The sequence below is a fragment of the Trachemys scripta genome, chromosome 6, assembly GCF_013100865.1.
Source record: "Trachemys scripta elegans isolate TJP31775 chromosome 6, CAS_Tse_1.0, whole genome shotgun sequence".
NCBI lineage: Eukaryota > Metazoa > Chordata > Testudines > Emydidae > Trachemys > Trachemys scripta.
This window is the reverse complement of record NC_048303.1, coordinates 18,766,839-18,779,815: the sequence shown is the minus strand read 5'-3', so window position 1 is coordinate 18,779,815 and position 12,977 is coordinate 18,766,839. Positions and strand designations below refer to the sequence as shown.

At 39.2% G+C, this 12,977-nt stretch overlaps 1 protein-coding gene across 4 annotated transcripts in view; it reads right to left on the bottom strand.

Annotated features, from left to right (window-relative positions):
• NEDD4L (NEDD4 like E3 ubiquitin protein ligase) overlaps window positions 1-12,977 on the bottom strand; it is a 337,595-nt gene that overhangs the window by 176,833 nt on the left and 147,785 nt on the right. For all 4 annotated transcript variants that reach the window (XM_034774262.1, XM_034774264.1, XM_034774265.1 and 1 more), the window contains exon 3: window positions 7,313-7,394. In XM_034774262.1, the coding sequence (XP_034630153.1) occupies window positions 7,313-7,394 (82 nt within the window). The remainder of the gene's footprint in view (window positions 1-7,312; window positions 7,395-12,977) is intronic.

Below are 12,977 nucleotides of genomic sequence, written 5' to 3'. Positions count from 1 at the left end.
TGTCTGGGGGGAGCAGCAGCAGTCGCCGCCGCGGGGGAATCCGCCTGCAGCTCCCCCCAGACACCTTAGCTGTACAGCTGAAGAGCGTATGCTATTTTGCAGTGCCTCTTCTGCCATAGTTCCCCATGTGGGCAAATCATTCCGGAATAAAATAGGGCTGTTGACTAATCACAGTTAACTCACACGATTAACTTGAAAAAAATTAATCGTCACAAAAGAACTAAACAATAGAGTATCAATTGAAATTTATTGACTATTTTAGGATTTTTTTTACATTTTCAAATATATTGATTTCTATTGCAACATTGAGCACTGTACACTTTGTATTCTATTTAATATATTTTTATTACAAATATTTGCACTGTAAAAGTGATAAAGAAAAGAAATAGTATTTTTCAACTCACCTGTACAAGTACCATAGTGCAATCTCTTTATCGTGAAAGCACAACTTACAAATGTAGATTTTTTATTTTTTTTTGTTACATAACTGCACTCAAAAACAAAACAGTGTAAAACTTTAGAGCCTACAAGTCCACTCAGTGCCAATTCTTGTGCAGGCAATCACTGAGACAAACACATTTTTTACATTTACGTGAGATAATGCTGCCTGCTTCTTATTTACAATGTCACCTGAAAGTGAGAACAGACGTATGCATGGCACTTTTGTAGCCAACATTGCAAAGTATTTACGCCAGATAAGCTAGACATTCATATTCGCCTTCCTGCTTTGGCCACCATTCAAGAGGACATGCTCCCATGCTGGCACGTAAATATCTTGCCACGCGGCTACAACAGTGCCATGAGAATGCCTGTTTTCACTTTCAGGTGACATTGTAAACAAGAAGCGGGGAGCATTATCTCCTGCAAATGTAAACAAACTTGTTTGTCTGAGCGATGGGTTAAACAAGAAGTAGGACTGAGTAGAATTGTAGGCTCTAAAGTTTTACATTGTTTTATTTTTGAATGCGGCTATTTTGTGCACATAACTCTACACTTTAAGTTCAACTTACATGATAAAGAGATTGCACTACAGTACTTGTATTAAGTGAATTAAAAAATACTCTTATTTTTACAGTGCAAATATTTATAATAAAAATAAATATAAAGTAAGCACTGTACACTTTGTATTCGTGTTGTAATTGAAATCAATATATTTGAAATGTGGAAAACATCCAAAAATATTTAGATAAATGGTATTCTATTATTGTTTAACAGCACGATTAATCACGATTAATTTTTTTAATTGCTTGACAGCCCTAATAATTATTCTGTTCACAAAAGGAGAGTATTCAGCAGCTTTTTCCTCTCAGGGTTCATGACTGTTATCAGTAATAAATGGCAGTGAACACTCTCTCTCTTTTTCTCTGCATTATTATTATTTGCACCTGAAGTGAGTGCCAAAACGGATTTGTCATCACATTCAACTTTGGTGGGTTAAGCTTGGTGCATGTATTTTTCAATCAGATAAGGAGTTATGGAATGCTCTACATCTATCAAAATGAACAGGCCTACCGATTACCTATTTATACTCAAGAATCCGTGATATTCTGTTAGCTTCACGAATTCAGAGAACAAAATTAAAATGTAGGGGGAATTTTCTGGCTACAAGAGTAACTGGGGGAAAGAGTCTGATTACCATAAGAGCAGTCATGCTACCGCCTATTAACATCAGTTCCCAATTGTGACACAATATCCGAAGAAGATATTTGATCATCAAATGATGGTTCCAATTTTGCCAACACTTCCCAACATGTAATGTACTTAGTAATAAGGCTGCGAGTCTGTCTAGGAGGTCACGGATTCCGAGACTTTCCAGGACCTCCGTGACTTCTGCAGTGGCTGGTGCAGCTGGACCTAGGCCACCTGAGCAGCTTGGGCAGCCCCAGGCCAGCCACACCAGCCACTGCTGGGGCAGTCTTGGACCACTGCTCCCCCCCGCCCCCCCAGAAGCGGCAGGAGTTTGGGTGTGGGAGGGGGCTCAGGGCTGAGGCAGGAGGTTGGGGCACAGGAGGGAGTGAGGGCTCTGGATGGTGCTTACCTCAGGGGGCTCCCCAGAAGCAGCAACATATCCCTCGATTCCTAGGCAGAGGTGTGGCCAGGCGGCTCTGCACGCTGCCTCTGCCCACAGGCACTGCCCCCGCAGCTCCCATTGGCCGTGGTTCATTGCCAATGGGAACTGCAAACCCAGTGCTCAGGGCGGGGTCATGCATAGAGCCCCGCGGCCGCACCTCTGCCTAGGAGCAAAGAGACACGTCACTGCTTCCAGGGAGCTGCGCGGAACCAGGTAGGGAGCCTGCCAGCCCCACCAACTCCCCCTTGCCTCCCCTCCACAGTAGCAGGGGTCCCCAGACCATCCCGGAAGCTGCAGGGGTCCTGGGCCGCACGCTGCCAACCCCCTCAGCACTCCCAGGCCACCCCCCTAAACACCCGCGGCACCCCGGGCCACCCCGCCCCAGAGCACCCAAGATTTAGTCTAAGGTGACCAGATGTCCCGATTTTATAGGGACAGTCCCGATATTTGGGGACTTTATCTTATATAGGCGCTTATTACCCCCCTCCCCTGTCCTGATTTTTCACACTTGCTGTCTGGTCACTCTAATTTAGTCAGGGGTATATAGTAAAAGTCATGGACAGATCACAGACCATGAATTTTTGTTTACCGCCTGTGACCTGGCCATGACTTTTACTAAAAAATACCCGTGACTAAAACGTAGCCTTAATCATTAGCCTTGTTGGAGGCAATGAGGCTACCACAAGAATGTTGGCAGGATTGGTCCCATAAACAGCAATTACCCTTAAAAACTGAGTGCAGTATAAGATGGCAGAGGATTCTGGATAAGGTGATCCAGTGAAACATTTAATCATAGTAGCTACTGGAACTATAATATTAATCTTAGCACTTCCTTCAGTTTAACTGATGGTTGGTGCTTTTTAAAAGAAAGTATTTTTCAATATTTGCTTTTCTAATGCAAGTAAAGACCAGGTCTAGAAAGCAAATGCTTATAATATTGTACAAACAATGTCATGTTACTACACTTTTCCTCTTCACCCATTAACATGGTTGTACTGCTCTTCAAATATCTAAAATCAAACAAACACAATGAAAAATAAAGCTTCCCCCCCTACCCCCAGATATGGAACAAGAAAAATCCAAGTATTTTTAAAACAGAAGCCAAGCAGATTACATTTGTTTAAATATTCAGGACAGGGAGGGCAGAGGAGACTTACCTGCATTTGTCTCCTTTGCACCTTATTTTTTGTGGAGGAATTACAAGGTACTATGTTTCCTCTGATTACAAATATAGGTCTAGACTAGCACCATATAAGTGGAGAACGTGAAAGTGTCTGGTCTGAGGTCAGGAGAGATGGTTTGACCTCTCAAATTTAGAAGTTTGGGCTTTACCAGCACATTGCTCTTTTTCTTGAAGCCTAATATTTTGACCTGTCAGCTAAGTTCGTATACTTGGTCTTGCAGATTTACACCTTTGCATCTTTGTTATCTGCAGCTGTGACAATTTTAAGAAGTGAGATACTAAGAAGTGTAAGTACACTGTTTGCCCTGCAAAGGCAGAGTGGTTATCTGTACCAGGGAACAGAGTCTTGGGAGAGAGAAAGTTGTTCCAGGGGAGAAATAAAAACACCTATGACAAAATATGTTAGGAGTTGCCCCTTTAAGAAATGTTCATGTCTTCCTCACATTTACACAAGCACTGAATTTCTCTCGATATGTTTATGAGCCTTATGATTGTTTTCATAAGTCAGTTGGAGAGGCAACTGTTTTTATTTAATTTATTTTTCAGGATTTGGGTATTTTGTAGCTCTGTATTGTAAATTGTTAAATTTTTCAATAAAATTAAGTTTAAAACCAAATTTAAACAAAATACTGTATTGCCCTTCCTCGTGATGTTGTCAAACATGAAGCTTATTTGGAGTGTTTACTACATTCCGAAATTTTTAAAAATATTAGTGTCTTCCTCCTCTTTGTAACTAGATAAAGCATTAAATTATATTTTGTATATTATACTGAAAAACACTGATATAGAGGATATTCAACCTTTTTGATACCAGGGACCAGTTTGCTGCCTTCCAAAACTGTGTCAGGGAGATCTCAGGGACCGGTCCCATGGACTGGTTGTTGAAAAAAAACTGCTCTATATGACATTGTAGTTTTCCTTTCAAAGTCAAATCCTCTATCTGGGTCTCCTTCACTAATGCAGAAGCTAGGATGTAGTTCCCATGACAACCTTTATACCTATTGGGAACAATGGAACATGTACATTTTGGGAGAACATTAAGGTTCTGATTCAGAAAAAGCATTTAAATATGTGTTTCACTTTAACCACAAGATTTATCCCAGCCACTTCAATGACACTACTCCTGGGCCTAAAAAAACCCCAGCAACAAAAAACAAAAAATCAGACAAGAGAACGTACAAAAGTACAGCACAGAAATACTACACAGGATCCTGGCAATCACTACATAGACGACAACGAAACAGCAGCAGCCTTACAAACAATATACTAATAAAGAAGGAGAAAATCCTCCAAGAGAAAAGACATGAGCACCATAAAAGCTGCTATACCAATTAGAACAGTAGTAATAACATAATTCAAAAAGAAATAAGCAAAACCAGATTTTCCATCCTTTCTCAGCAACATTATACACTGGTATTCTGAGCGCAGATTATACGGAAAACAGAAAATAATTGCCTTTCACCACCTTCCAGCTAATCAAAACATCACAACACTTTGAAAACAATCCCAGGCCAACTCCAGAGCTACTGTCCACTTCACAACAACAACAAACTCACTGTTTTCTGGCAGACGCAATCCCTAGTCCAATAAAGAGATCCATGGGGGCAGACCCATTGACCTCAATAGGGCTCCATGTGGGGGAAGGGTTTTATCGCATGTACCAGTGCCTATGTGGCCAACATTAGAATAATTTCATATCTTATAAAATTATATTGCCCACAACCTGTAGCACCCCACATTATTGCTTACAAGAGAAGGAGCCTTCTGCCACCTCAGGGACTTGCCTACAAGGGAAAGTTTTACCAGTTATAGGTATAAACCCCTATATGAAGCAGGGTAAACCAACTTAAATCAAAGCAATTTAAATCTACTATTTTAATTATGACTTAAATCAGAAAACAGGAAACCTTGATTTAAATTACTGACTTTAATTTTATTTTGCATTTGTACTTTTTAGTTATTTTCCTAAAGAAAGGCTGATTTTCATTGGCTGGTAACCATTAAAACTGGTTGATTTTAAACTAAATATAGCCTCCTCTACATTAAATGTGGTACTTTTTTGCTAGGCAGGAGAATATGCTTATATCTATACATGTTTATTTAAGCAATTACATGGCTTAAAATATACGTATTCAATTTTCTTATTTTTATTGTGTTAAGAAATGCATCATTTTCTACTTATTAGATTATTAATTTTTTATTCATGATTTGTATTAAGCTCTGTCTGGATGGAAATTAGAAATCAATTAAAGTGAACAAAAATAATTTTTTTTTTTAATTATTTACATTAGTTGATGAGAAAAATTAATTGATAAGAAAAAAGTTTATCAAAACATGTTTTGCATTTAAAACTGATTATTATAAAAATAAAATATATTCTTGCCATGAATAAGGCCCCTAGCTATGATAATACAAAATAATAATAAATAAATAAATAATCTGTGCTTAGTGGATTTATTGTTTATGGTCACTACGTCCTTCAAGATTTTAGTACTAGTAAATGTCATCAATTCACCCTAGTTTTTACTATAAACTGGAAGAGGAAAACAAACTTCCTTGCTTTTTCAACTCCCAGTCAGTTTTTTATCTTTGAATGCATGAGCCATTAAACTGAACTAGCTGAATGAATTGAAAAGAAGAAAATATTCTCTCTGAACCTGCAGAAAAGACTACTGTTGTCAAAAGCTGATTTTGCACTTCAGTAAACTATGGTTTCATGTGCTTAGCCAGTGACGTCCACCAGTTCAGTGGTTTGCCTTTCTTTTAAATTTAGGCAGCAAATATGTACTGTTTATTTTTTTATTTAAATAGATGAACAGTTATCAATTTAAAATTTAATTTTAAATAGGTATATTTGTAAAAAGGAAAAAAAAGTTATTTAATTTAAATTAAAAAATCCAATTTTTTATTTAAAAAATAAAATCGGTCAAGAAATGAACTTTTATTCTTCATATAGTTTAAATCCCATCCCAAGCGACATGAAAAGTGCCTTTTTTACAGATTAGTTTAACTGGAATAACAATATATAAATACAGGAAAGAACATATATCTGTTTAAATTCAAATCTTAGGTTCTACTAAAAAGACTTTCCTATACAGACCAGGCTTAAACATTTGCCATTGATATAAAAAGAGTAAGAGTTCATAGTGTACAAATAAAAATTCCATGATAGCAGGATGACAGGTGAATCCTACTTATGAAAAAAAAAAATCCATTATCAAAAGAAAGCCTCCCACATATCTATATTATTTTGTTATAAATGTCAAACGTATTTAAAAACAATCCCCCAAAACACTATGTTCTATGCTGTTACTGTAGCAACTAAGTAGAGCTGAATTTTTCACTAAGAATTTTCACCAAAACTAAAAACAGATTTGGATAGGCTCTGAAACTAAAGTTAGTAGAAGCCAAACATATTTTAAAGTGGACAACATAAGATCAAAAACACTATTATATATATATATATATATATATAAAAGGAGTTTCCACATCAGTGTAATTAGCAAACACCTGAGGGTTTTGTTTTTTAATTCCTTCAATTTTAACTGTTTTTAGTTTTCACTGTTCATACTCTTAGGTTTGGTACCAGTTGGAAATGATTTTTTTAAAACATCTTCAGAGATTATTCAAAATGAATTTCAGTAGTTCACAATTCTGCCCTACATTTTAATACCCACATGCAATATTTTCAAATAGATATAGAAAGACTTGGGAATTAAAGAATTAAAGAATATTTTATTAGAGCTTAGTATTAGTTTTAAATAAATCTTACAAAAGCAAGCAACAATGCAATTCAACACATCAAACCTCAACTGAGAAGTTTTTGATATAAAGTAGTTATTTTATGGTTCACAGTCTGCACTTGGCTACAGGCAAATGCATGCACTGGCTTAGAAGAGTTTGATAACAAAAAAAAAAAAAAAAAATGTTATCCAATATACATACAAACATTCACAGGCAATATCTTTAAATCAATACTGTAATATCGTGTAGAGAAGAAGCATGCTCCAGCATTCTCAATACTTCCAGAACACAGTGAAGGAAGAACCACCACGTACCTTTTTTATAGTTTTTGTCTGCACCAGAGCAAGTTCTTTGTTCTCATCTGCTACATACAGGGAAAGTTTCACATAGGGGTCACTGCAAAAGAAGGTGTCACATTTAATAGGGTTATAATTTTACTGACAACTATAATAGATGTAAATTCAATGTGAATTGTTCATTTAGTCTCATTACACAAATAATTAATAGCCTCAAATACACCTAGTAAAAAACTTGTTTACTGGGGCAAAAGTCTCTGTATTAAACCTATTTTAACCTTATTTAATCAAGCAAGTGCAAACAGAAATATGTTAAAGACTAATTATAGTATCAGAAAATGAACTGAACATCTGTTTTTTTCCACATAACAAGAAATGACTGAGATGAGGAGCTACCTGAGATGAGCATGCACTTAAATGACAAAAAAAAAAAAAAAAAAAGTATATATGTATGTATGTAAAGTTTCTGATATATATAAAATCACAGAAATCTAAAACTGGAAGGGACCTCGATAGTCCAATCCCCTGTACTGAAGCAGGACTAAATATTATCCAGAGGATGTACCCGGTCAGGCCCTGACGACTTGAAATCATCTAACTTGCCTAAGTAATTCTTAACTATTTATATTCTGCAGATTTTCATCCAATTTCCCATTGGTCCACCATATCCATTTAACAGAAATAAATGTTTCACTCAGAATTAAAATAGTAATTGACCAAATTCTAACCTCTGGGTTTTGGAAAAGGTCTATTGCAAATGGCAGGGGCCAATGAGGATGGAGACAGGAATTATCTTTACTGGCCAAGTGGTCACAATTTTATATCATAAGATATCTCCTAATACACATGTACTGGCACCAGCCAAGAGGGGTGGACGGTGGGGAGTTAAGACCACAGCCTCTTCAGACTGTCAGCATGCCCCTTCTTTTTGATGTTCCAATCCATAGCATTCCAACATTTCCTGTGCCTATCCGGCCCATCTTACTCCCAGGCCTAAGGCAATCACCACGTCTTCTACTAGTGCCTGGGTCACTATGTGAATCCAATCCCCTTCTCTGGTGAAGCTGGGCTAATACCAAATTTGTAGGAAGGAGGTATTATCCTCAACTCCCGAACCCACAAAGGTCATAAGCAGCTGCCATTCCCTTCCATATTAATTTTATCTCCATTGAGGGAAAATCTCACCCGTGCAGCCAAGACCAGCTGCTACAGCTCCACTAGCCTCCAAACTCTTTCCTTACCTGATTTTGTCTCTTGGGAAGGAGAAAAGTAAACCGGTTTCTAATATGGCCCCTAGAATCCAATACGTTATGCTCCCTTCATTTTTCCCTCCCTCACCTACAGAAAAGAGCCTTCCTGAAAAACGTGGTGAAGTGTTAGGGTAACATCTAGGGCCACTTTTCCCACCAACACTGGGGATTTTCCTAGGAATGAGACTGGGTGGCCCAAATGGAGTACACACTTTGAAGAGGCAGGTTATTGTGATCCAGCAGAGGGATTAGTGAGTCCTACTGCATCAAAGCTGCACAGTGGGCCACCCAGTCTCATTCCTAGGACAATGTGCATGGCAGTACCGAGAAGTCTCAAAATATATGAAAGAACTCTCACTGGAGCTGAAGGAGAAGAGAACCCGGTATGCTCCAGGAACCTGAACTGCCCCATACCAAGCTTGTGCAACTCCCAATACCACCATTCACTCTGGGGTATCAACTGCAGCCTGCCCTTTATGGTTTAAGTGGCAGCAAATTGCTAGGACCCAACAAAGCAATTAATGCATCCTACTGCTACACAGCAGAGAAGCAGAATAACCTCACACAGATTCAACACCAGAATGTGGGACTGGACCATTCACTCCACCTGGAGAGGAAGGAAACCCTTAAGAGAGTAGTAACTAGACTGCTGAACTCCTTCCATGTCGTCTTTCCGAGACTGCAACACAGCCAGTGGGATGGAATCTGGGCCTGACTGGAGAAAGGATGCACAAAACAGATCCAGATGATCATCCAAATTATTTGAAAGGATTTTCTAAATTGTTCATGGTTTCATCCCCACTACTTTTCACTAACTGAAATCTAATTAACTAACTAAACGACTTGATAGTATCACTGTGGCGCGCAAGTAAATTTACACCACACAAGAAGTTTAATTTACCTTTGAAAATGAAATATCACAGTAGGATGAAGAAAAGAAAAAATAAATACTCCACACTGTGCTTGCTGGTCATTATATCAATAGCTGAGCTGCTGAAAATGTAATTAAATTCACACTAATCACCATGGTTTAAATGAGATTAAAGCATCACATTAAATAACAAAAAAGTATCTAATTCAATGGAACTGTAGCTAGATAGTAAATGTTGTGCATTAAACAAATATTTACTGTCACAATAACCTAATCAAAATGCAGAGTGTACCAGACACTAATTGAAAAATCAGGCTATTTTGTTAGACTTCGTAAAATGTTGCCTGGTGGGGAGGAGGGCAATGTCCAGCCATACCAAATGCACCTCTCGGCCTCTGGCCTCCCACAAGACCTAAGTATCCTTCACACTATCTTGCTTTCATTGTCTCCGACCTACCACCACTGGCTGAATTTCTAGCTCACTCTGTTCAACCACTGTGGGTGGAGTGTAAGGAATGATATTGAAAGGTTATCGTGGCTATTAAAAATTCAAAGACAGATTCTGACCTTGCTCATACCAACATAAATCTGGAAGAGCAAATCTATTGAATTTTATAGAATTAGTCCTTGTGTAAAAGAGATCATAATCAGGCTCTCAGATTTCTGGTTGTATTGTATAATAAAAAAATTTGAGAGGGCTGCTCATTAATCAATCTGGCATTCGGAGTATAAATGTAAATTAAGCATGACATATCAGTAGAAGGGGCCAGCTTGTCATATCTGGAGTTTCAGCTTCAAGTGTACTCTTTTTAAAGGATTTCTCTCTTCGGTCACTCTACCTTCAATTCCCCTCACACAGAGCAAAGCTCTGCACTTCAGAAATATGTATCTCAGGACTTCCTGTGCAACACATCAGGTAAAACATTTATCCAGAAAAGAACAGAGACAGAACCTACTGGCCCAACAGCAGGGATGGCCAGACCTAATTGGCATATACATTTACATACTGTACAAAAAGCAATATAAACAACCATGTCAGCTTGCACTTCTAAACATGAACATTAACAGGTGAATAGAAACTGTTTGCTAACTGCAATAAAAGCAAGATTGCATTATACTAACAGAGCCATTAGAAAGAACAATTTGGACATTAGCCTGTGCGGCAAGGGATAGCTCAGTGGTTTGAGCATTGGCCTGCTAAACCCAGGGTTGTGAGTTCAATCCTTGAGGGGGCCACATAGGGATCTAGGGCAAAAATCAGTACCTGGTCCTGCTAATGAAGGCAGGGGCTGAACTCAATGACCTTTCAGGGTCCCTTCTAGCTCTAGAAGATAGGTATATCTCCATATTTATAGCTTTATTTATATTTACCATTTGTTTTTAAATATTAATGAAATGATATTACAGATATTTAACCGCTTTTTTTTGTCTTTTATTGCTTCAAGTTAAGTCCATTGCGCAACCACGATTTCATATAACCAAGTTATTTGCTCCCTACTAACCTATGCACCTGAGCTGTCATTTCTATACAATTTTTATAGCTCCAATCAATTTGGGGGAAAACGTAAACAGACACTCCATAGACACTGAATGATTAAACATTCACTTAAGAAAAATTGTGTCAGTAACCAAATCCTAGAATTCCAAGCAACAACAGAAATTATACCAGCCACCTATGTACAGCAAAGTATGAAATTAAGAGACTCAGGCACATAGTGTCATTGCAAGACTGAGAAACAATAAGAAACGTGTGCTTTGTGACTAGTCTGTGATTAAGCTATTTTGGAATTCAGTCCTGCAAGAAAAGTACAAACATTTTGTAATGTTACCCACTCCTCCTTTTCTCTCAGCCCATGTTCTCTCTAACTGAATTATCACCTTCATTTTCAGTGGGGGGAAAAACAGTTACTAACCTTTCTGTAACTGTTGCACATGTCCATTCCAACATAGGTGTGTGCGTGCCCTGAGCACACTTGCTGGACATTTTTTCCCTTAATGGTACCTGTCGGGTTGACTCTAGTGCCCTCTGATGTTGCGCGTTCATAGTGTCAGTTTAAGGGGCCCTGCCAACCCCACACCCCTTCAGTTTCTTATCGACTGACTCCAATAAAAGGGGATGGAGGACGGGATTGGGAATGGACATATGCAATACATCTTGAAGAACAATTACAGAAAGGTTAGTAACTGTTCTTTCTTCAGGTGTTCGCACATGTCCATTCCGATGTAGGTGACTCACAAGCAGTGGTGGGCTTGAAGTTCAAGAACAAGCTGACTGCAAGACTGTGTGGCTGAAGTTGGCATCATCTCTAGCCTTGGGACCCTGAAATATCTGGAACTGTAATGCCCGAGCCATATCCAGAAAACACTATAGGTCCCAACAGACTGGCAGTTATTTTGCTCAGCCAGCCACACAAGACCACTGAAGGAGGAAAAACAAGGAGTTCAAATGTAGACACTCCCCCTCCACTGACCTCCTAAACAGTGCTAGTGCAGTCCACCCTCACCCACTCAGGGAGCTCAAATCACTCGTTTGGACGAGACACTTGAGGACATTTCAATCCCCTCAGTACCGGACCCAGTTACCCCTGTGTTTTCCAACCAACTCTCCCACTTCCTCAATGTCTGGACCCACATTACCTCAGACCATCGGGTACTAAGCACAATAGAAGTGGGATACACCCTCCAGTTTCTGTCTATCTCATCTTCTTAACCCCTCACTCCCCTTCAGGAATCCTCATCACAAACATCTATTGAAACAAAAAGTCCAATTCCTCCTTTGAGTGGGAGCCGTGAAAGAGGTTTGGCATCATCTAAGAGGAAAGGGGTTCTATTCCGAAAGCCAAAGATGGTCTCAGACCAATCACAGATCTGCATCATCTCAACAACTTAAAGTTGTGCATGATCTCCTTGGTTTCATCATTCCCTCACTGGATTCAGGGGATTGGTATGCTGCCCTTGATCTAAAGGACACATACTTCCACATATTGCATTTCCAAGGCCACAGAAGGTTCCTAATATGTGTCCTCAACCAAGTTCATTACCAGTTTGCAGGTCTTCTGCTTGGCCTGTTGGCCGCCCCACAGTTCTTCACCAAATGTATGCTGGTAGTAGCAAATGTCTTTGGAAAAAGGGGAGTTCACATATTCCCGTAGCTCGACGACTGGCTAGTCAGAGGCCAGTCCAGAGCTCAGATGGAATCCTACATCCATCTCATCCAAATCGACCTTCCGGGCATTAGGTCTACTGATAAACAAGCAGAAATCCACTCTTATCCTTGTACAAAGGAGAGAGTTTATTGGGGTGGGTATCAACTCCGTACAGGCAAAGACCTTGCTTCCAGAAGATCAGTTTCAGTCAGTCACAGCCTGATCAGGTCCCTTCAGACACATCTGATGACGACCGCCTGGAAATGTATGAACCTTCTGGGCCACATGGCATCATGCACATACACAGTGCAATACACAAGACTGGGTCTCAGACCTCTCCAGACCTAGCTGGCCATGGTATATTCACCTTTGCGACATCATCTGGACTTGGTGCTCACCGTCCTCAGTTCAAGTCC